The sequence below is a fragment of the Misgurnus anguillicaudatus genome, chromosome 25 (assembly GCF_027580225.2).
Source record: "Misgurnus anguillicaudatus chromosome 25, ASM2758022v2, whole genome shotgun sequence".
Classification (NCBI taxonomy): Eukaryota; Metazoa; Chordata; class Actinopteri; order Cypriniformes; family Cobitidae; genus Misgurnus; species Misgurnus anguillicaudatus.
In genome coordinates this window covers 19,755,227-19,780,410 of record NC_073361.2, presented here as the reverse complement: position 1 = coordinate 19,780,410, position 25,184 = coordinate 19,755,227, and the positions used below count along the sequence as shown (strand labels likewise).

The 25,184-nt window shown below is 36.3% G+C and overlaps 2 protein-coding genes across 4 annotated transcripts in view; both read left to right on the top strand.

The window, feature by feature from the left end:
* The window catches only part of oxsr1b (oxidative stress responsive kinase 1b), a 62,280-nt gene extending 47,886 nt beyond the window's left edge, over positions 1 to 14,394 (top strand). Inside the window, exons 5-19 of one of the 2 annotated variants that reach the window (XM_073864065.1) lie at positions 2,206 to 2,261; positions 2,339 to 2,448; positions 2,600 to 2,701; positions 4,079 to 4,212; positions 4,387 to 4,435; positions 4,685 to 4,750; positions 4,931 to 5,053; positions 5,259 to 5,327; positions 8,988 to 9,023; positions 9,157 to 9,306; positions 9,398 to 9,441; positions 10,458 to 10,510; positions 10,906 to 10,974; positions 12,877 to 12,941; positions 13,020 to 14,394. In XM_073864065.1, the coding sequence (XP_073720166.1) occupies positions 2,206 to 2,261; positions 2,339 to 2,448; positions 2,600 to 2,701; positions 4,079 to 4,212; positions 4,387 to 4,435; positions 4,685 to 4,750; positions 4,931 to 5,053; positions 5,259 to 5,327; positions 8,988 to 9,023; positions 9,157 to 9,306; positions 9,398 to 9,441; positions 10,458 to 10,510; positions 10,906 to 10,974; positions 12,877 to 12,941; positions 13,020 to 13,094 (1,201 nt within the window). In that variant the 3' untranslated portion in view covers positions 13,095 to 14,394. The remainder of the gene's footprint in view (positions 1 to 2,205; positions 2,262 to 2,338; positions 2,449 to 2,599; positions 2,702 to 4,078; positions 4,213 to 4,386; positions 4,436 to 4,684; positions 4,751 to 4,930; positions 5,054 to 5,258; positions 5,328 to 8,987; positions 9,024 to 9,156; positions 9,307 to 9,397; positions 9,442 to 10,457; positions 10,511 to 10,905; positions 10,975 to 12,876; positions 12,942 to 13,019) is intronic. The other variant, XM_073864066.1, reaches the window with a different exon arrangement.
* A 3,606-nt stretch (positions 14,395 to 18,000) lies between these two features.
* On the top strand, positions 18,001 to 24,817 carry slc22a13b (solute carrier family 22 member 13b). Of its 2 annotated transcripts, none has more exons than XM_055181300.2 (10): positions 18,001 to 18,515; positions 20,879 to 20,982; positions 21,136 to 21,290; positions 21,385 to 21,553; positions 21,826 to 21,946; positions 22,044 to 22,138; positions 23,339 to 23,553; positions 23,873 to 23,981; positions 24,071 to 24,280; positions 24,603 to 24,817. In XM_055181300.2, exons 1-10 carry the CDS (start codon positions 18,141 to 18,143, stop codon positions 24,661 to 24,663), a joined length of 1,614 nt encoding a protein of 537 aa, XP_055037275.2. In that variant the 5' UTR covers positions 18,001 to 18,140; the 3' UTR covers positions 24,664 to 24,817. The 2 variants fall into 2 exon arrangements, with proteins under 2 accessions (XP_055037275.2, XP_055037276.2); XM_055181301.2 differs by lacking the exon at positions 18,001 to 18,515 and adding an exon at positions 19,141 to 19,368.
* The last annotated feature ends 367 nt before the right edge of the window (positions 24,818 to 25,184 follow it).

The following is a 25,184-nucleotide window of genomic DNA, read 5'->3' as shown; positions in this document are numbered from 1 at the left end:
TTTGATTGTTTTGGAATCCATTCAGCCGATCTCTGGGTCTTGCGGTACCACTTTTAGCATAGCTTAGCATAATCCATTGAATCTGATTAGACCATTAGCATCATGCTCAAAAATTACCAAAGAGTTTTGATATTTTTCCTATTTGAAACTTGACTCTTAAGAAGTTACATTGTGTACTGAGACTGACGGATAATGAAAAGTTGTGATTTTCAATGCAGATATGGCTAGGAACTACCGTATTTTTCGGTATATAAGCCACGTTTTTTTCATAACTTGGCTGGTGCTGCGTCTTACAGTCAGGTGCGCCTTGTAAGTCAGTATGAATTAATTTTGACATTTATGAGGCAAGAGACAACATTACCGTCTACAGCCGCGAGAGTCCGCCATATGCTGCTTCTGTATTTATGTAATTCAATGGGTTAAGTAATGTGGAATGACGAGTATGCGAACTTCACGCTAGTTGGCTTGTTCGGTTAATTTAGCCTATTCGACCTTCCAGGTTAAAATAACTGATAATATTACTTTAACGTACAGACATCTATTCAGCCTGCTGTTCTGTCTGCTATTGTTTAGTTGAATAACTTGCCTTTCCAGATTAAATGTCTGTTCTTCGGCTTTGATTTTGTGAAATAATTTTCTAAATAAACGCAACGGTTAGTCCACTGTGACTTATATATGTTACATCGTCTTGACTTATTTTTAAATGATGCGGCTTAAGCAAGGTTCACACCAGACGCGGTAGAGGTGGCAAGCGCAAGTGATTTACATGTTAAGTCAATGCAAAGACGCGATTAGGCATCCTGCGGCGCGGTGAGCGCGGTGCAAATCGCGCGGATGGCACGTTTTGCGTGAACTGAGCGTTGCCGCGGGAAACGCGCAAGTTGAAAAATCGTTAACGTTAAAGTTATGCGCCAGACCCGGAGATCAGCTGAATAGATTCCAAAACAGTAAAAATCAAATGTTTAACTCTAGGGGAGCTGAAAAATGAGCCTATTTTTTTTAAAAAGTGAAGTGTCCCTTTAAGTCTGAATTATTTGTATCTGTCTATGAATCTTTCATTTGATTTGCATATTTGTAAAATTTATGAATCTCATGAAAAATTAAAGGCACAACTAGAGATTAAAAATTTGCATTATAATTCATTTACTTTTTACCAACAAACATTGAACTGGTTTATTTGACTCACAGAGGAACCACATCTCCCACTTTTCTTTGCGTTATGCTTTTTAATACTGTACCTCATTTTCCAAATTAGACGTGTTGTTTTATCTTTGCACCCATCTAAGAAATATGCAAACGATTATCAGTCATGCTCGCAATGACTGTAATCGCCTCACAACATCTGTTACACTTCAAGAATACTACCATATGTTGTATCAGTGTGGAGTGGACATGTGCTAGTTTGTTTTGATTTGCTCAGTAGGAGTGAACAACTGGGGAGTTTTCTATGTGTGTGTGCGTGTAGTGCATACAAGTTTGTGTCAGTGTGGGCTTACACAACTAAAGGTTGCACTTATGGTTTTACACCTTTAAAGTGCACAATTGGATACTGCCATATCAATATAGTGTGAGTGTTATGGAAACAAAAATTAATGAAATCTCAAAATTAGCTTCTGTCAGGTTCCACAGTTTAATTCACATATCTGCTGCCCCCATCTGGACAGTGCAAGAAACTGGAGGCATGACATTACACTGGATTTGCTCTGTGTTATTAATTGCAATAATTATTAATTAAAGAAACATTAAAATTATTGATTAATCAGTTCTGATTTTGATCAGGGAAGTTGCTACAGGAACACCAGGAAAATCTTCATGTGAGCCCCTGAATCTGAATTTATAAACTCTGTCTGGCAGTCTCCTGATGCTTCATAAATCTTAAGCTCTGTCTGTACACGCACAGCATGAAGAGATTTGTGACTTTAAGACCGTGATAAATACAGGACAGAGGGTTAGTTAGGACATCAGCTTTATTTGCATCCAAATAATGTCTGTTACTGTGACTACTATGTCTGGATGCTCATCTGTCCAGCAAGAAAAGCACATGGCAGATACAGGCCTGTGATTTCAATACATACCCCACATTCGTTTTAGTCTAAATTGTGGACATTTCAGTGACCTTTTTCGCTTTTAGTAATATTATACATATTAGTCATTGACACACTGGTTCCAACAAATACAGCAGACTTTTTTGTGTGTTTTCTACAGAGATCTTAAAGCTGGAAACATTCTGTTAGGAGAAGATGGATCTGTCCAAATTGCAGGTAAATCATATGTGGCACCTATTGGGCAGTGCAAAAAGTTAGCTTTCCTATAAAGACTGACGATTTTGTTTCTCCAGATTTCGGTGTAAGTGCCTTCTTAGCCACAGGCGGTGACATGACGCGAAACAAAGTTCGCAAGACATTTGTAGGAACACCATGTTGGATGGCCCCAGAGGTGATGGAGCAGGTATGTTCTGGATCTTCACCACCACTTTTTGGGGATTCATATTTTTCTTCACCCACATCAATCCAGAATAAAGCTTGTTTTTCCTCCATTTAAAATATAAGAACTTCAGTAAGAAGTGCTGGCGAACAAATCCTCTACTGTTTATGCACAGGTGAAAGGTTACGACTTCAAAGCAGACATCTGGAGTTTTGGGATCACAGCCATAGAGCTGGCCACAGGCTCTGCGCCTTACCACAAATACCCTCCTATGAAGGTGAGCGAATGTCAGATACTAGGCTCTAATGAATTTTGCATCAGCCCTTTAGGCTCCCATAACACATGATGTTTCTGCATTTCTGATGTTAATCTGGAGTACCTATAGAGTAGTATTACATCCTTTATATCTCCAAAGAGTCTTCAGTTTAATCAGATTTATAAAAGACAGATCAACTTTACAGATTGTTTCCAATAACGTACAAAAAAATTCAGAAGAAGTTACTTCCGCGGGAGGAGCGAGTACGAGTCATGCAACACTATATACAACACTGTTTAACTTATGATTCACTACACTTTCGTGTCATTTATATCATATGCACTCGCCTATTTCCAACATAAGACAGAAGTCTTACTTACCGCATGCAACTTTTCAATGAAATCTAGCATTAAACAAACACACACACAAAACTCTGCTGCTATACCTGATAATAAACTATATCCATTGTTTCCATAAGGCTGGATTTCTTCTCCTAACATCCAAAAACACACTTCTTCATTCATGCCATTTGTTGAGTTTTGAAATTAAACAAAGCTGTCGCTTGATGTGATGTTTGTAAGTTCTAGCATCTCCCGCTGATTGACGGGTGGGCGGGGTTTTCCGTGGGAAGTGCCCATAAAAAGAAGTGATACGTATAGAAACCCCTGAAACGTCAGCTGGACCCGTAATCGAAAAAAACTTTCCGAAACTTGTACGAACCCTGGCGAAGTGCATTCGGCACAGAAATACTCTGTAACACGTCCAACTGCTTTTTGACACTTTGCCTACGTTTAGCATGAGGAAACAACTCTATAACTGTGTTAATAAGTCAGAATGCTTGAAATACCATTGAACCCCCCCTTTAAGACACATCTGTGGGCGGCACAGTGGCTCAGTGGGTTGCCTCACAGCAAAAAGATCCCCGCTTAGAGCCCTGGCTAGGTCAGGTGTGGACTTCGCATGTTCTCCCTGTGTCAGCATAGGTTTACTCTGGGGTACTCTGGGGTTTCCTCCCACAGGCCAAAAACATGCAAGTTAGGTGAATTGGAGATGTCAAATTTCCCCTCCCTGTGTATGGATTAACTTGCGTGGATCAACTTGTGTATGAATTAACAAGTTCTCGCCATGGCATGAATAGATGCTGGAATGGTGTGAAGAATAAATAAAGAAAGACACATCTGTTTTATGGCCAGTGCATTTTGCACATCTGTATTCACAGCAAAAGGCTTTTGAGTGATGTGTCTTTGAAATCTTTTCTCGTGGTTTCGTCTAGATGTAACACAAAAGTGATTTGTGTCCTGCACTGAAATCAAACAAATGTCTGTATGGACCAAATCACAAAAAACACGTGACCCTGCATGTGATAACCCAGCTCAAGAAAGTGTTGTGTGTTTGTAGGTGCTGATGTTGACCCTGCAGAATGATCCACCTTGCCTTGAGACTGGTATTACGGACAAAGAGATGGTGAAGAAATATGGCAAATCCCTGAGGAAGATGATCTCGTTGTGTTTGCAGAAGGATCCAGAGAAAAGGTGCTGAGAAGCTTGTCAATGTTCATGTGGCTTATTCGATACAAATAAGTTTAAATGGTTTTAAAATTCAGCTTTTAGTAGTCGGCACCTGAGATACTCTTTATGCTTATGCTAATAATGTCTGACACCACTTTGAGTTATAACAAATGTATTTCAATAATGTTTGCTTTATAGGCCAACATCGTCAGAGCTCCTAAAGCATAAATTCTTCCAGAAAGCCAAGGTAGGAGTCATTTTTATGATGGGTAAATTTTATGATTATGTGTTGTTTGCACATATTTTAATAAGTGTGTAAGTGTCCATATTATATCCTGTTTAAGTTTATTTTTCTGTGTTTTTATGATTTTCCACTGAACATCCTTAGCTTTCCATATGTGCTACCACATGTGTCCAGTAGGGGGAGAGAGCTGGATTTGACTTAGTCATGTAAAATCTGTTTATTAAGTAACATTTTATCCACCTTATTTGGCAGAATAATGAATTTCTGCAGGAAAAGTTGCTACATAGAGCACCTACAATATCAGAGAGAGCAAAACGGGTAAGAAAAGCATATGCGTGTATTGTTTTTAGTAGTCTTTATGTGAGTTTATTATAATAACTATTTAACAAAAGCTTGTTTTAATGCTTGTTATAAACATAAAGTGTTAAAAGTCATTCTAGATTAGGGCATCTACTAAACCCCTAATGTGAACGTAAACGTAAGTGTGTCTTCGTGTAGGTACGGCGGGTACCGGGCTCCAGCGGGAGACTCCATAAAACAGAAGATGGCGAGTGGGAATGGAGTGATGATGAACTGGATGAGGAGAGCGAGGAGGGAAAAGCCGCCGTCGCCGCTTTACGGGTAACACGCTTGCTTTTGGGCCTTGCATTTGCGATCACCTTTTAGATACTCAACATAATACTAATGATTGTATTGCTATGGCACTTTGAACTGTTGTGTTGTTCTGTATGTCGTTTGCACTCTGTTTGTTTGTGTGTGATGTAATTTGGTGGTCATTCTGGCACTTCTCACCCCTGGGCTCTGTGTTTTGTGTTTGCCGCTAAAGGAGCAGCAGTCCAAGTCGACAAGGCGTCAAGTCCGATTCTCTCAGCCTCTTGAGCTGCCCCCGCCCAGGGTTGTTCAGTTTTCTGATACAGATGGCTCGCATAACAAAGGAAGCACACTGAGAGTGCAGGAACAGGAAGTGATAGACATAAAGGAAGAAGTGCAGTAGAACATTTTTAGGGTAGCTTTTATGTCTTTTATTCGAGGGGAGCTATTAACTTTAATGGCTTAAGCAATACGTTTATTAGGACAGGCTAGTGAACATTGCACTTTGGTTATCTATGATTCCCTGTGACACTCAGCATGTTTCTGCAATAAATAATCATACAGCATAAATTTAGATCACAAAATGTGATATGAGTTGTTCAATACCAGGGCTCAACAGTAAGAGCGGCCCACTGCAAAAGAGTTTTGAGTTTTGACTTTGTAGTGTTTTCATACTAGAGATGTATTGATATATGTGACCCTGGACCATGTCGTAAGTTGCACAACAAAAATAAAGTGCATGGGTCAAAATGACCGATTTTTCTTTTATGTCTAAAATCATTAGTATATTACCTAAAAATCATGTTTCATGAAGATATTGTGTAAGTTACCTACCGTAAATATATGAAAACTTTATTTTTGTGTCTGGCTGCAACAATATTGGCCTCGCCTATAAACTTTGCGTTTCAACATGTTCCTAGGGGATTTTCCATTTCAAGTTTGATTTTTATGTAAAAAGTTAACAACGGCACCACAGCGGTAAGTCAGAGTGCTAAAACAAACCTTTTCATTAGTAATATATGCGTTATAACAGGGTTCCCAATCCATATTTTTCCCTGTATAGTGTAGGATAATATCATAAAAATTCTAGACTTTTTAAGCACACGTGCTAAACTGTTTGCTTTAAATGCTTATATCTTCTGTATGCGAATGTTGATTCATACCAAAATGCTTTTTTGCATAGTTGTGTTTGACACATGAAAAAGTCTGTTGTTCCCTGAGAAGGGAATGAGACGCTGTGTCTCCTTTGCCATACTTTCTTCATCCCTGTAACGCCGTCTTTGGCAATATTTCAGATAGCGATAAACTTCCTGGCTCCTGCATCACCCTGTCTTTGTCGTTAAAGCGCGAGTTCCCTCGAAAGGGAACTGTAACAATGTATCTTAAAAGGTAACACGATGTAACCTTGCTCTCACTTGAACTGTGTCCCCACATTTAGTCCTTGAATTTGAGGGTATTGGACCTGGAAATCCTTGAATTTGAAGTTAACTAAGGTGTGGGAACCCTGTATAAGGACTTCATTTGGACTTTGAACTTTAAATGCGATCTTAATATTTTTTTACACTCTCGAGTTCCAGATTTTTAAAGCGTTGTATCTCGGCCAAATATTGTCCTATCCTAACAAATCATACATCAATGAAAAGCTTATTTATTAGTGATGTATAAATCTCAATTTTCAAAAAATTGACCCTTACAACTTAGTTTTGTGGTCCATGGTCACATATTGACCTATAATCGGTATCGGCATATAAAAGCAATTGTTCCGTCTTTCGGACATCCGCCACCTGTTTAAAAACAGTTGAAGATCAGGTATGGGTGTGCGATATTGGCAATATATGGGTGTCAGCATTTTCCATATACCAATGATTTTTTTATCATTGGTCGATGTCATTCTAAGTAATTAAATATCGGTGTCAGCACAGAAAGTTTGTATTGATGCATAGTGTATACTAGTTGTTAAAATAAATAAAGTTAAATATTTACTTTAAAGCAAGTGTATTTATTATTTTATAGCTGTCATGATCAGTGTTGGGGAAAGTTACTTTTAAAAGTAATGCATTACAATATTAAGTTACTCCCCAAAAAAGTAACTAATTGCGTTACTTGGTTACATTTCACGGAAAGTAATGCTTACGTTACTTTTAAGTTACTTTTGCGTTACTTTTTCTTACTTGGGTGAGGCTTGATCTCTTTCAGGCCTTGCAGGTGTTTTAGCATTTAGAAATTGCATATATTCATTGCAAAAATGGCCTGCCATCTCTGTTTCTGACTTGAACTGTTCCCGCACAGGCACGCACGTAAAGAGTTCGTAGTTCTACGTGACTACGTTCAGTTTAATTCAATACATTATTTAAAAAAAAATCGAATTAATTAAACTGAAAAGTAACATGCATTACTTTTTTTTTAAGTAACTAAAACATTAATGTGTACATTATTAAAGTAATGTGTTACTTTACTCGTTACTTTAGAAAAGTAATATTATTCCGTAATGCATGTAATGCGTTACCCCCAACACTGGTCATTGCATGGTTAAAGCCTTTATGATGGTTGCGGAAAAGTTGTTGGTAGCCCAAGCATCTGACTACTGACCAATAAAGAAATGCTTAATGTTGAGCCCTGTATGTCCTCTTCTCAATATTTAGTCAAGCTTGGCTTATTTATGCTTGGAGGTCACATTGCTGAATTAGATACAGACCTGACAATTTAAGATTGCCTAATCTGTAGTTTCACTGAGTTGAGCTTCTTCGGTGTTGCTAAAGAACAATTATTGCAAGAAAAGAGAGATTTAAGACCTACGAGTTCCTGCATTTTATTTTTAAAACATGTGTCCTTCCTGGAAGCCATCTGTATCATGTTTTTAATCCGTAACCTGGACATACTGACCAAATCAAACCTTTGATAACCAACCAAATTACATTTAACAGTTTTATAATAAGACGTCTGCTGGGTGAAGCACTAACGTGTATGGTCGCTTATCGGTGCTACGATATATGCTTTGTATCCTAAAATGAAATCCCTAAATTTCATAGATGCTATGACACATGTACCTGAAATCATCTCAATTTTGTGTGGGAGTAATAATGTGTCTGTGTGCTTATTTTGGACATACTATACTGATTACAATATGTTTTGTGTAGATATAACAAGGACTTCTTAGGTGTATTTATCACAATGAGTGCGTTTACCTGTACAGAATAAGCGAATAATTGTAAAAAAAATCTGCTTATTATAGAAACTTGTTTCATGCGTTTAAAGGGGACATATTATGAAAATCTGACTTAATCTGTTTAAGTGCTAGAATTGGATCCCCAGTGCTTCCATCAACCCGGAAATTTGGCTCCATTTGTGATGTCAGAAGGGGAAAATCTGCTCTTTTAATATGCACTATCCAACCATTTAGTGCAGAGATGAGCTCATTTGCATTTTAAAGGACACACCCAAAAACGGCACATTTTCGCTCACACCTACAAAGTGGCAATTTTAACATGCTATAATAAATTGTCTATGGGGTATTTTGAACTAAAACTTCACATGCATACTATGGAGACACCAAAGATTTATTTTACATCATAAAAAAAGTCTTGTGAAATGTCCCCTTTAAATGCAGATCAATAAACTATGGCTAGAGCAGACTGTTATGCAAATATATCAGTTTTTGCTTAAACCGTTTTACGCGTTACGTACATGATCAATTTATTAACCATAATCGGCATAAGACTGTGCATGTAAACGCACACTCAAAGACCTTTATTCAATTTATCATTCTTAAATGATAACAAACTAAATCTATAACCTGTTTTCTATTTTACATCTCTAAAAACACGAAGGAATGTAACTTCATGCTTTATTCCTTACTACCGTGTTCAAATCCAATGCAGAATTACAATAACTCCACTGATTATATATCATCACTTGAATGTTGTATTCGACTTCTGACCTTTGCCCTTTTGTCTCCATCACACAGTCACCTAGAGTAAGGGATGGAGAGGAGGATACAGAGGTAGAGAATCAAGAATGTTATGCTGTGTACTAACATGATATTCTTACTCTTCCTGACGTATTCATTTCAATCTCATTATATTTACATTTGCACAATCACTAACCTGTATGTGTTTCTGTGCATGTGTTTGTAGATTTTCCAGGCTTATGGCAGTCAGCTGCAGCCTGAACTACCTCAAAACGCTGGCCAGGGTCCAGCACACGTTTCCCCACCCAACTCTCAAAATAACGCACCAACCACGGCCCCATCTCACGGCAAGCCTGCAGCTGCAAACCCTGCGCAGGTGCAGCATCAATTTCATAGTTCATACAACATGTCTGAAGATACATCCTTCAGGTCAGATTATACAAATGAACCTGTGTTTCTGCCTATAGGCCCCAGGAACCGAGTCCCCCATCAGTTTGGTATTAAGGTTAAGGTACGTTGTGTGCACTGTTCTTGTGTTTATCTCAGCTTTATTGATGTTAATGCAGTAAATTCCCATCACTCCTGTAGTTTTATTTTCAGTTACGCACAGTGGAATCGCACAAATACTTTGGATTTGACAGATTTGTTAAGGAATCAATTCTAGCATTCTTCTATATGGTCATACAGCAGATAGATTTCTTTATTATATCAATAATATGTCAATTTAAAACATTAATCTTATAGTAATATAATCTAGTATTTGTGACCCTGTACCACAAGACCAGTCATAAGTCGCACGGGTATATTGGTAGCAATAGCCAACAATATGTTGTATTTGGTCAATTTATCAATTTTTATTTCCAAAAATCATTAGGATATTAAGTAAAGATCATGTCCAATGAAGATATTTTGTACATTTCCTATCCTATATATATTATAAAAAAAAAACATTTAAATATTGAGAAAATTGCCTTTAAAGTTGTCCAAAAGAAGTCCGTAAGAACAAATATTATTAATGATAAATAATGATGATAAATAATATATATATATATATATTATAATATATATATATTCTTACGGACTTCATTTGGACAACTTTAAAGGCAATTTTCTCAATATTTAAATGTTTTTTTTTTTTTGGAACCCATGTGGCATTCACACCAGACGGGGAAGAGGCAGCAAGCGCGAGTGATTTACATGTTAAGTCAATGCAAAGATAGGCATCCTGCGGCACGGTACGCATGAATGGAGCGTTGCCGCGGGAAACGCGCAAGTTGAAAAATCTGAACTTTGGTGGATATTCGTGCCGTGTTAACCAATAAGGAGCTTGCTATAGTAGTGACGTAATTACAGGGAGCAGGCGGAGCCGCAGAAGCCCCTCCCATGACGCGAATTTCCGCGTGAATGTCTTAAATGACCAGAATTTAGTCTCCCCACTGTATAATCTCATGACATTTAACCTCAAACCTGAATGTTTCCTTGGACTGTTGTTTATTGATTTTTTTTCTCTCCCTTGCTGTCTTACAGAAACTTAAAGAAGGAGCTGAATGACATCCGATTTGAGTTTATGCCTGGCAGAGGTAAAGCAACAAACTTCTGATGTAACACATTCACTTAACTGTTTTTTTTTTCATAAGGAAAACAATACATTTAGTATCAAAGTATGAGTACTTTCATGACTTTTAAAGCATTTAGGAAAACACATAGGGGCGGTTTCCCGGACCAGGATTAGCTGAATCCAGGACTAGGCCTTAGTTTAATTAGGAAATATAACTAGTTTTAACAAACATGCCTTACTAAAAACATTGCCTGTGTGCATTTTGAGGTAAAACAAAGGGCACTGATGTATTTTAAGGTATGTAAGTGCAAGTTGTTTTCAGTTTGGAGAGCTCTTAAAAGTGTTTAAGTCTAGGACTAGTCTTATCCCTGTCCGGGAAACCGCCCCTCAGTGTTGTAAACCTTTTTTTTTTTGCAGACACAGCAGATGGGGTTTCTCAAGAACTAGTCTCAGCTGGACTGGTAGATGGGAGAGATTTAGTTATAGGTAAGAAATACTAATCAGATTCTTTATATTTCTATACCGTATGCCATATGCTGCTTCTGTATTTATGTAATTCAATGGGTTCTGTAATGTTAAATGACGAGTATGCGAACTTCACACCTGTTGGCTTGTTCGGTTAATTTAGCCTATTCAACCTTCCAGGTATGTTCTGTATGCTATTGTTTATCGTGTAAATAACTGATAATATTACTTTAACATACAGTCATCTATTCAGCCTGCTGTTCTGTCTGCTATTGTTTAGTTGAATAACTTGTCTTTCCAGATTAAATGTCTGTTCTTCAGCTCGGATTTTGTGAAATAATTTTCTAAATAAACGCAACGTAAAGTCCACTGTGACTTTTATATGTTATTTTGTCTTAATGACACATTTTTTAATTATGCGGCTTATACTCCAGTGCGGCTTATAGTCCGGAAAGTACGGTAGTAACCACACTTCAAATAACCGATAGGGTAAAACCAAATTATAAAACTTTGTCATTGGAAAGTAACTGTGTACCACTTCTCATACTGTTGCTTCCCTAAGACCTTATCTCAATTTGGATAAAAGCATCTGCTAGGTGCATAAATGAAAAAGTGTTAATATTTAGAAATAACAATGTGTGACCTCGACCACATAACCAGTCATAGGTAGCACGGGTATATTTGAAGAGTTCGGTTCCAAAACGCAATAAATCCATTTTGACAAATTTCGGTAAAAACGTGTTTTCTATACCAAGAAAGTGACAAGATGAAAACCACTATTTTCTGTTACAAACTTTCACATAGCGTCTTTAGGTTATAATAACATAAAAAATTCAAATCCATTACTTGATTTTCAAAGATTTATTATAAAAACAAATTCTTTTTTCCACAAAATGCAATAAATCCATGACAGTTTTTTATTTCGAAATGCTATAAATCTATTCAATCAATGTATAAATGTGCATTCATCTGTACCATTTTATATTTATTTAGTTGACTAGTGCTATACACTGATTAAAAAATAAACATTAATGGCATTAACCAAAACACTTACTTTGTGATATTAAGAACACTGTCATTGCTGCGGTTATACTTGACGTCGTCTCTTTACATTTTCACAGCGATCAGCTGTAAAATGTTTTGGTCCTGCTCGATTTTCGTTGACTTTGAGTAAAATAATGTACATTTTTTCTTAAGATCCTCTGGGGTCGATGTGTTAGCATGAGAAGCTTGATGCTGTCGGGAGATAAGCACTAGTCTCCCGAGTGCATCTCGCAGAAATTATTAGATGTTGATGGCTTACGTTTCTTTCCCGTCACAGAAAACCATCACAGGTTTATCAATGCAATTTAAGTATTATTTTGTTTTGTTTGTTGATCACGAATAGTGCTATAGCCAAATATTGTCCTATCCTAACAAACCATACATCAATAGAAAGCTTATTTAACGTGACTGCAGGAGGCGCAATGATAATACGCAGTGCCCGAAAATAGTCCCCTGCTATTGAAAGTTACCAAGGGGACTATTTTCATGCGCTGCGTAATATCATTGCCCTGCTACAGCCATGTTACGGCAGCAAATTCCTTGATTATTACGCCAGAATGAGAATATAGTTCCTACCTAATCTGCCTAGAAAATTGCAACTTTTAATTTTTTGTCAGTCTTCATACACAATGTTACTACAGAAAAGTTTTAAATAGGAAAAATATCAAAACTCTTGTTATTTTTTTAGCGCGATGCTAATGGTCTAATCAGATTTGATGGATTATGCTAAGCTATGCTAAAAGTGGTACCGCCAGACCTGGAGATCAGCTGAATTTTAAAAAAAAGTGGAGTGTCCCTTTAAGCCTGTTGTAGGTAAATTATGCTTAGTCATAGTTCAACAGAGTTTAAAACCTAAACCTCTGTTATGTGTCATTTCAGTGGCTGCTAATTTGCAGAAGATAGTTGAAGAACCTCATTCCAATAAAAATGTCACTTTTAAACTGGTGAGTGTTAATTGCCACTGTATTTTAAGGGCTAAGCCCTGTTCTGCTGTAACCTGACATGCACGCTGTGTTTTTCAGGCCTCTGGTGTTGAGGGCTCTGACATTCCTGATGATGTCAAACTCTTGGGATTCGCTCAGCTCAGCATTAATTAAACTTCAGCTCTGTGCGGGACCATGACTTGCCTACAAATGTGAAAACATACCAACACTAGCAACAGATTAACACATATTTGCCCCTCTATTCATCGCCCAAAAGAAACCACTGTTGCCAAAGAAAAAAGCACCATTGCGCCAACACACAGGAGTTCATGAAATGACCGAGTTGCACAATGTGAGATTCATCATAATTTGTAGGAATAAATTAAAATAAAGTTTACGATTTATGCATATACGTATGCAGTTATCATCACAGCCAGATATAACCTTAATGTTTTTCTTTTATATTTATATCTTTTATTTTCTTACTTTTGCACAATCTGAACTCCCATTAAAATGATTTTTAATGCCTCTCTATTATAACTAAATATGGGGTGCATATTGGGGAATGAAACACAATGATTCTTTATGGTGGAAATAAGTGACTGTGGTTATAAACGTTTTTTGCATGTACAGTACCTTTTCAATGCATTTGGAAAGAAACTGTTTGATTTTTATTTCAGGAGCGCTTTGCATGCAATTTTTACTTGGGAGGTTCATTCAAACAAACCTTATTTTCCATCATAGAGAATATATAACATTTTGTTAATCTCAGATTATAGGTTGATGTGCTCAACAACACAAGTAAGAAGACTCTTTCTCTGCTGTTGTACAGAGAGCCTGTTTTTTTTTTTTTTTCGTTTTACTTTGGTTAGTGTTTGTACACCTACAAAATGTTTTGTTAATGCATATAAATATAATTCCTATTATTGAAGAACTGCAGACAGTTGTAACTTTAAATATGAGAGCCAGCTGTCAGTTTTGCTGGTCAAGTTTGGTTTATCTATTTAATGACACGGTGTGCCCCTATAAATAACTTTAAGATGCCCCGCCCTATTTTTTATTTAATGTGTGCCGTCTAAACTGGGCATATTGCAGATGTTACTGTCTCATGCTGCTCTAAAACACTTGCCTTAATGTTTCACTATATCCTTTTACGTTTTCACAATAATTTGTGAATTGTAGTTTTAGATTTTCACATTATCTGTGAATTTCGCTCTATAGGTGTTTTTTTTGTTAGTGATTTGGAAAAAACATCAACAGTATGTGAGATGAAATGAAACTTTGGTGTTTGGTTTGCTCTGCTCTGAAATTGAACTCTTTAAGTATTCATGTGTTTCTGATGTGGATGAACTTGATTGAGCTTGTTTGTAAATATTGTATTTTGCCATTGGTTTGATTTTATATGGGACGTTTCACTCATGGCCTTTGGTGTTCTTCATAAATAAGCTGATGGGAGGTGTCAGCTGCACAGACACATTGTGAGTCCTGCTGGGTTTTTTTTCTTGTCTTGAGGTGCTATATTTACAACAAGATCGTAGGTGGTGTATACAGTATGTGTGATGCTTTAAAGTCCCCCTGTAGTTAAAAATGTTATTACAAAACTCATCTTTGAGCATTTTAGTAGCATTTGTAAAAGTTTTTTTCCAGGTGCAGTATTTTCTTCATGGTTTAAAACGGCTTGAATAACTACACCCTTGTCTCATTTAGTATGCGCGGATCTATGAATAGGTGAATTATTCCCTGCCTCTACTCAATCGCACCACTCAGACCATAGATATGAATATGCTAATTAGTCTTGAAGGATATCGCGGGGGGACTTTAACACAATCTCATGCCAATTTGTACTTATTTTCAGTGTTGTGGATAACGCATTACAATTAACGTGCATTACGTAATAATATTACTTTTCTGAAGTAACGAGTAAAGTAACGCATTCATTTTTAAATGTACACATCAATATTTGAGTTACTTTTAAAAAAAGTAATGCAAGTTACTTTTTCGGTTTAATTCGATTTAAAAAATTATGTACTGAATTAAACTAAACGGAGTCACATTATGCACTTTATGCGTACACGCCTGTGTGGGAGTCAGAAACTGAGATGGCAGGCCAGAGCGCGACATTTTTGTGAAGAAATATGCAATTTCTGAATGCAGAACTTTTCAGTCATAAAAAATACCTGCAAGGCCTGAAAGAGATCAAACCTCAGCCAAAAAAAGGTAACGCAAAAGTAACTAAAAAGTAACGTAAGCAGTACTTTACATGAAAAGTAACACAATTAGTTAATTTTTTGGAAGTAACTTTATATTGTAATGCATTAATTTTAAAAGTAACTTTCCCCAACACTGCTTATTTTGTGAGGTGGTTATGTATGAATTTGTATGACCAAATTTGTACTTTTTTGTACGATTTGGTTTTGCCCATGTGACGCTGGGTTTAGGGGTGAGTTTTCATTATTTTTTTCTATTAATTGTACATTTTTGTACAATTCACTTCATATGAATTAGACAAATCGCAAAATACATATGAGTTTTCAGCAGGTCCACCCTTAAAAGTTTCTATTTAAGGTTGTTTACTTCCCATAAAGGAAAGGTTCCAGGGAGAAATGTAATTATTCTGGTTTTCACAAATATATTTTAATGTTGACATGTTATTAATACAAGTTGATCTTTTTGTCAATCCACTTCAGTCCTAAATAGAAGTATTTGACTTAAAATGTAATACAATCTAAGAACAAAAGATACAAAGTTGTTACTGGGACGTTACCCTTTTGAAATATCACAAATTCACTATTTACGTACAGATATAGGTACAGATATATACGTACGTTTGGTACCAGCTATGTCCCTCTGACGTACTAACATGCCTTCTATAAGTGCAAAGGTGTACTATTTGAAAGCGTAACACCCCAGTGACAGCTTTTGTACCTTTTTTTAGAAAGTGTAGAACATTTTTTACTACAGGAATTATTACATAATTTTATACCTTGTTTTCTTAATTTTCTGGTTTTATTTGGAAGAATTCAGAAGTAAGAAATTGATGGGAAACTTTTAACATATAAGTGTTACTGTAAATTTAACATGAATGCTTCTTATCATATCCATTAATCTTGTAGACTGTGTGGTCACAACAAATCTGGCCATTAAATGAAATGCAATTATAATGCTTGCATCATAGTAGGCCTACATTAAAAGTACATTTACGCAAACACAGAAACCGAGAAAAATGCCCTTAAACATTTTTACACCAGCCACACACATTTCTCTGAAATGGGACAAAATTGAACCAGGAGACTTTGTCACAAGACACATCAGATCTCTCATAGGCCCATTTTAATGCTTAACTCAATTTTGACCAAATACATGTACTTACTGCGCTTTGCCTTTGTACTAGAAGTTCATCAAAATAATCGTAATTAGTACTTATGTTATTATAGATTATAATATAATATAAATATGAATTTGGGTTGTATATTTAATTTGCCAAACTTTCTTAAATGCAAACCATGGGACAGTGTACATACAGCTCTTACAGTAAGTGCAATAAATAACGAAAAGCAAAAAACAAAACAAAACATAAAATCAATGTACTTTTTTTGTTTATATTTAACAGCTTTTTGTCCAACTTTCTGCTGCTTGTTTCGATTTTGTTTTCTTAAATGCTTGAAAAACAAACAAAAACAATGAACACAATAAAATGCCTCTTTCTTGACTGAATACATTAGTTTTTAAAAGGGGTGTATGAATAGACATGTCCTGCACTTGCCACAGTAAAAGAGGGGAGTGGATGGTCACTGTTATTCTCTAAATATTGTGCCCGACCCTATAAACATTTAAAAACTGCTTCAACCACAATACTGAGACCACCTTAACTAGAAAGTAATGACTTTCTGTGAAACTGGTTTTAGCTTTATGATCCAAAGTCCCTTCAGATTTACAACTGTGTTGGAACCTGGACAGACGCATACACACACACACACACACACACAACACGTTGTATGCTACCAGAAAGTGCACATAATCAAAAGTTAGCCCTTATGGACAAAAACATTTATCAAAGAAATTCTAATCAAGTTAATAGTTATAAATAAAATTTTATTGTTTTTCATAGAAACTATAATGGTCTCTTGTGGGTCTATTCTGGTAATGTGTTGGGTTCCTTTGGTGGGATGATATCTGGCAGAACTATGGATATGGCTTGCAGATCTTATCATCCATTATAGAGTCCAGTTTCACTAGATCTGTCTCCCTGTCAGGAAATTAAGTAAATCACTAAACCTCAAGCATCTCTGTTGTGAGTTAATACTTCACATCAACCACAAGGCAGATACAGAGATGATGGGAAGACAGCTGGCAGAAGATGAAGTGATGTAAATAACATAAAGATGATTTATTGAATAATCTTACTGGAGTAAGACTCAAAAACACACGAGATCAGTGCTACACATCAGGGGGCTTCAAAATGACTTGAAATGATATCAAGACAAAAACAGCATAAAAATAAGCTACATAGTAAATTTTAGCCTTTGGTTTTTGTAGAATATTTTATTGGGTAAAATTGTAAAGGGAATAAGATGCACAAAATATCAAAAATTACTATCGTATTTACTATAATAAACTTTAGGTTATATTATACTATAGTTTAGTTACTATTATAGTATTTGCTATAGTAGGGGTTTAAAATACTATTACTACAGTTTACAGAACTGTTTTCATATAGGAGTAACTGTAGTATGTGAAAGTATAGTTACTATAGTACAGTATTTGCTATAGTAAGGTTCAAAAACACTTTTACTGCAGTTTACAGTACAGTTTATTACTGTAGTATATTATAGTATAATTACAGTACTATAACAAACCGCAGGAGCTTTTTAGTCTATACTGTAATGGTCGAAAACACTGTAGTATGCCTATTTACTACAGTATTTTATACTCCATTAGTAAATACTATAGTTTTTTTAATGATGCACTATCACAAGGACTTTTGTAACAATTTAATGAGTTTCTAAGAGCTAATGGTTGATTTGTAAGAGTAACCATGTATTTATATTGTGTTTTCAGGGATTATGAATCAACACTGGTTTATCTCTAATCTCATCCATATCACAGAGTAACAGATAAGTGCTTTCAAATCTGAACGTGGACTTGTGACACGTTTAAAAATTAATTTTTCTCCCGTGTTTTAACCTCGACCCGTCACTGATCCTCAGACGGCCAGTGAAGATGATCGACTTCGGGAAGATCCTTGAGTCTGTTGGAGAGTTTGGGGCGTTTCAGAAGCGTTTGCTGGTGGCGGTATGTCTCCCCAACATCTTCACAGCTTTCCACATGTTTAGTCAGATGTTCGCCGCTATTACTTTCCCACACCACTGCAACACCAGCTGGATCTTACAGAGGGGTCCGAACCTGACCCATGAGAAACAGTTAAACCTCACCGTCCCTCTGGACAAAAATGGAGCATATGAGAGCTGTCAGATGTTCACACCTGTCAATCTTGATCTGGATGTTATTGAAGCTTACGGGATAAACACAACAACATCGTGTACTGACGGATGGGCTCATAAAGCACCAGAGGGGAGCAAAACTCTTATTACTGAGGTACAGTCTGTTTGATGATAACATTATATTTAATATGATTGACTGGTGTGTAAAATGAAATGATACTTCTACATACACTACTATACTGTTTTAGAAAACGTATTCATTCTTGATTTATATTTTTTATATTTTAGAATAATAGTAAACTCAAAACTATATTGTAACATGAATTATGCAATTATTAAAAGTATCCAAAAGTATTGAAAATGAATCAAAACTATCTTCTATTAGCGATGTCACAATATACTGGTATTAAAAATAACCATGATAAAAAAAAACATGATCAAGGATATCGTATTAAATGTGCAAGATGTGAAAAGATCTCTTGACAGAAATGCCATATAAAACACATAACTATATTATCAGTGGTATATATAGACCTTACATAATGAACTGTATTGTTTTTATTACCTTAGAACGAGCCGCTTTATCTACATACAAGCAGGTCTACTTACATGAAAGTTGCCGTCGTGTTTCTACAGTAGCCCTAAACGGACAAACAGTTCTATTGAGCGCGTTTCATCCCTACGTTGACTCAGAAGACACGTGTTTGTACTGTGGCAGCTACCGTAGCTTCTCTTTTCGTTTCGAAATAGAGGGTATTCACATGACGTCATTCACGTGACTGCGGTTATGCCCACTGAGTGGCAAAAGACAGAGCGGCAAATTTGTGTACAGAGTGAAATCTGCGAAAGCATGGGGAAAACACGTCGAAATGAGAAACAGCTGTTGTGCGATAGACTGTACTAACAGACTTAACAAGAATTCGGAGCTATCGTTTTACAAACTGCCAAAAAACACAGAAGTAAGGAGAAGTATATTGATCGTCCATGCCAACGTCCACTGCCCACTGGTGGGTTGACAAGTTGCTAGGGTCACTATCAAGCAGAGGTTTTACTTTCTACTTAAAAGTATTTTTCAAGTGTTTGTATTTTATCATTCCAAAGCATATTATCATAATTTTTACTCTATTACATTTCATAAATACAAGTTTTACATTTAATATTTAAGTACATTAACATACTTTTACTCAAGTAAAATTACACAATTTAAATGTTATTAGGTATTAAATAAATTTTAATGTGCAATATTAAAGAATACACAGCTTTATTCTACGAACACATCAAACGTGGGGCAACGCGTTACTCTCTCTACATTACTCGCGGGATAAAACTTTGTGTCATGATGCGAATTTTCCGCCCGAGTTGAATATTTTCAACTTGGGCGAAGACGCGTTTAAGGCGAATAGCGCGTTTTCGCAGTCATTCACATCGTCCCACGCGAGGATGCGTCTGATCGCGTCTTTGGATTGACTTTGTATGTAATCTTCTCGCGCAAATCGTTGAACTCGCGTCTTGTGTTAGAATGTAGTGAAGTAAAAGAAATTCCCAAAACAAACACGAAGCACCCTAATAAAGCACAGATGCTTGGAAAATGTAGAAAAGTATTGTCCTCTATCAAGTCCAACTAAATTTAATTTAATCTGAAAATAGTCAGTTTTACTGGTATTTCTCAGCAGTCGCTATGAAAACCAGCCATTTTGTTAAACGTTCGCCACTCAACAGGGCGAGTTCCGGCGTGGTCACGTGGAAAAGTGACGTCAATGCATACCCTCTATTGATTTAATTACCTTAGAATGAGTCGTTTTTATCTACATACATCGCAGGTCCCCTTAAATGAAAGTCGCCATCATGTTTCTACAGTAGCCCTAAACGGTCAAACTGTTCTATAGAGCACTTTTTATCCTTACGTTGTCTCAGACAACACTTGTTTGTCCTGTGGCAGCTACTGTAGCTTCTCTTTGCGTTTCGAAATTGAGGTTGGTTGCAATTTGCACAGCCCCAATGACACTAGATGCCGCTAAAAAACCCACACTGGACCTTTAATACTACACATGATAGTGACTAATATTGTTTACATTTGACTAATATTGCAGTATAGCACCGCAATAGATATCGCAATAATGTCGCAATCGCAAGTTCATCTGGGCATGATACGGTAATCATGATTCACATGACAGTCCTAGTTGTATTACGCATATCCCCTTCAGTGTAGTCACCCTAGAATTTGCAGAAATGTACACTTATCTTGATGCCTCAGCTTGAAATGTTTTTTAACTTTATTACAGTAATTCCCATCTATTATAAGCTTGTATTGACCGCTTTTCTTTATTATTCAGTCCAAGTTATTAATTGAAACTTGCAGGTAGATAACACAGATACTTTTGTAGCATTTGCAAATTTATGCTTGGCATATATTACTTATTATTGTAACTAAAATATGAAGTGTTATCCATCTCACTTGAGTCATTTGCACAGTTTTTGTTTTAGCATGTTATTATTTTTCTCCTTATTTTATCATAGTTTGACCTAGTGTGTGAAAATAGGATTTTTAATGAGGCATCTCAGTCCATCTACATGGCTGGTCTTCTTATTGGCGCTCTACTGTTTGGGCCAATGGCAGACAAGTACGTGTAGAGTTCAATCCCTGATCAACATGATATTGATACAGCTGTGATTACTTTGGAACAACAAAGGAAAAAATCATTCAGGTCTGTTTTGTTTTGAATTCCTGATTATATTTTCCTAACTGTTATGGTTGACATATTTTCTTGACACAGGTATGGCAGGCGATTTGTTACTCTGCTGTCCTTGTTACTGCAGTTTGTATTTGGGGTGGGAGTAGCATTTTCCCCCAACATCTATGTTTACATAGCTCTCCGCTTTGTGGTGGGCACCACCATATCAGGGATCTCAATCAACACTTTTGTTCTGGGTAACATATGTGACTCCTTTTAAAACCAGTACAGTACATAGCACCTTTTGCTATACTTCATTTATAAACTGTAAATTTCTCATACATGTTTTAGGATCCGAGTGGTGTGGTTCATCTAAGCGGGCACTTTTTACCATATTCTCCCACTGCTTTGTTGCTATTGGTCAGATGTTGCTGTCCGGTGTGGCCTACGGGATCCGCAATTGGAGGATTTTACAGCTTGTTCTCTCTGCGCCAGTTGGACTTTTAGTTGTTTATTACTGGTAAGAGTTATTACAGATTCTTGTTTGACACTGTATATCCCTTCACACCAAAAACTAGATTTTTCTCCAGCTGTTGCAGAAAAAAGTACTGTCTCTGGGGCTGTACCCTTTCAAAAAGTACACCTTTGCACAAAAGTTCATATTAGTACCTCAGAGGTACATATTGGTACCTAAATGGTACATATTAGTACTACCCCAGTGACAATTTGGGACCATTCTTTAACCACTTTTTTTCGAAATGCACATCAGATTTATCTTTGTTTATATGGCAGGATACTTCCAGAATCAGCTCGATGGCTTCTGACCCAGGGAAAACAGGAGAGGGCCAAGAAGGAGATCCTGAATGCTGCCAGAATCAATGGCAGGACAGTACCAGAAAATCTGCTCAACAAGGTGCTTTGATTACAAACTGTATAATAAACAAACTACTAATGCTTTATTTATTTTGAGCTTTAAAATGATAAACTTACATGATTGGATTCCTTATCAGATGGAGGCAGAAAACACAAGCAAAACAGGCACCATGTTGGATTTATTCCGTGTGGGTTACCTGAGAAAGAGAGCTCTCATCATGTGCTACATGTGGTGAGTTTGACAGCATTTTAGACATTGTTGGAAATGTCCACACCTGTTATATAGCTAAGAAGACCCAAATAAGCTTTTATTAGTGTCAGCCAAGTTTTCCTTACAAGACTCAAAGGACTTTTAAGGAAAGCTGTAAGAATGAATGAATTACACATTGTCTTTTATATTGCAGTTATGATTTAACATTATAACATTCAAAAACATACTGTATGTAAATTGAGGAGACAATACTGATTTGACTATATTTTTGGTTTGTTATATCGACCTTTTCATGAAATAGCAGATATGTTGGTGGTTTTAAACTAATAATGATGGATAAATAATACATCTCTGGTACAGTAAACGTTATAAAGAATGTCATGTTAAAGGAAAACACCACCATTTTCAATATTTTACTATGTTCTTACCTCAACTTAGACCAATTAATACATACCTGTTTTTTTTTCAATGCGTGCACTTAATCTTTGTACAGCGCGTTGTGAATGTGTTAGCATTTAGCCTAGCCCCATGCATTCCTTAGGATCCAAACAGGGATGAATTTAGAAGCCACCAAACACTTCCATGTTTTCCCTATTTAAAGACTGCTACATGATTTAAAGAGTAGTTACATGAGTAAGTATAATGGCACAAAATTAAACATGGCGATTTTTTAAAGCAAATAAAAAATGAGAACTATATTGTATGGCGGAAGAGCACTTAGTTTGCAGCACTTTGACCTCGGGCGCAATAATATTGATGGAAGTTTAAACGAGAGAGGGAGTAGTCAGGATTGATGATGTTACTGCGCGTCAAGGTCGAAGTGCTGCAAACTAAGTGCTCTTCCGCCATACAATATATAGTTCACATTTTTTTGTGTCACCATACTTACTCTTGTAACTACTCATGTAACAGTCTTTAAATAGAGAAAACATGGAAGTGTTTGGTGGCTTATAAATTCATCCCTGTTTGGATCCTAAGAAATGAATGGGGCTAGGCTTAATGCTAACACATTCACAACGAGCTGTACAAAGATTAAGCGCATGCATTGAAAAAAGATATGTATGTATTATATAAGTTGAGGTAAGAACATAGTAAAATATCGAAAAATGGTGGTGTTTTCCTTTAACAAAACAGCCTTGTCACTGTATTATCAATGTAATGAAAAAGCAGCTGTACTCAAACAGCAAAACCTTTATCATTTATCTGTTTATGTTATCATAGGTTTGTGACAAGCCTGGTTTACTATGGAGTCAGTTTGAACGTGGGGAACTTTGGCCTGGACATTTACCTGACTCAGCTCATCTTTGGCATTGCAGAGTTTCCTGCACGTCTAAGCTGTTACCCTCTCATTGAGCGTTTTGGACGGAGGATTTGTCAGGGTGGCGTGCTGGTCCTCGGAGGCATAGCCTGCCTTGTTATTCCTGCTATACCAGCAAGTATGCAAAGTTAATGTAGAACCAGGTATATGACTAAAGAATAAAGGTTAAAACATGGTCGAGTATGTCTCCACCCAACACTTTACTACTCTTTACTATACTAAATAGTACTCTTTACTATACTAATTACTGCCCAAATAAAGGCCAAAAAGCTTAAAACATACATATAAACTTAAAAATAAAAACTTTATTATAATAATAATTTGTTAATTCTGAATTTTACAATAGTACTTTGAAGCATTGTTGAATTACATTAGCTTTATTGGTTGTGGCACAGTATATGATGGAGATGTGTTAAATTGTGTGTGTGTTTTCTCAGAGTACCCTATAGCTGTTACTGTGATGGCAGTGGTTGGGAAGTTCTCCCTCGCTGCAGCCTTCTCTATAGTTTATGTGTACACTGCTGAACTCTACCCAACTGTGGTCAGGTATTGAAATTATTCTGCATTTAAATGAACCTTGCATGAATTTGTGCATCTGTCTATTTTTAATATTATTCTTCAACTCTTTTGTGTAGGCAAAATGGGGTGGGACTAAACTCCATGTGTGCACGTGTTGCTGGGATGCTCGCTCCTCTGATCAGCTTGTTGGATGTGTATCATCCATCTATTCCAATGGTCATATTCGGTTCTCTTCCTTTTTTGGGTGGAGCTCTGACCTATCTGCTTCCGGAGACACGTAACACTGAACTTCAGGACCACACGGAAGTTCACACGGATAAGAGCATGTGCGTTTATATTTTTATTTGTTTTATAAAATAGTTTGACTTATTGTGATACAAGTTTTTATTAAAAATGCCTGTGGCAAATAGGAACAACATATTTGTGACCCTGTCTGTGAAACCCATCATCTAAAGTTTGATTTCAGTCATTGATTTCACATTGATTTCAATATTTGTCTTGATATCAATGTATTGTTTTCACAGAATGTTCTTCACTTCATTTTTTTGAGTTTATGTAGAAACTGTTTAATGTTGCACTAAATACTAAGGTGTAAAATTTGCAATGCTATATTAAAGACTAAAGCATTTCCTTTATTTCCATCCACAGGGAATTAAAGAAGGAAGTTATTAAAAGTGGACTAAATCTGGAGCAAGAGACAAAATTATGAGATTTATACTTTGTATTTAAAATGTTAAGCCTTTTTCATAGTTGTATCAATGATGTGTATTTTTATTGATAAACTGGTGAAGATAAACAACAGTATGACTGTTTACCTTTAATGTTTCAGGAAACATGTTTGTAATATTTTATAGATTAAAATACATTTTGTTGAATCTTGCATTGTTTTTAATGTTCATTCATCCTTAATATAAAATGTTAAGAAACAGAAGATTTCTTCATAAACATCCTATAGCATCGTGTTTACATTATGATTGCTGTTACTTAAAATCTGAATACACTGAAAATGTTGCCAGTTATTTAGCATTTAAGCAAATAAAACTAAGAGGCAGCGTCTTGATTTTAAATCTTTATGAGCTTTTCTGAATTATTTAGGTGTTTAACCAGATACCAGGGCCGGAGTGGGACTCATTTTCAGCCCTGGAGTTTCATGCCTTAGACCGGCCCACTTTAGTTCACGACTGACTGTTAAAATAATATCTTTAAACCCTCAGTAGTATAAGTCTGCAG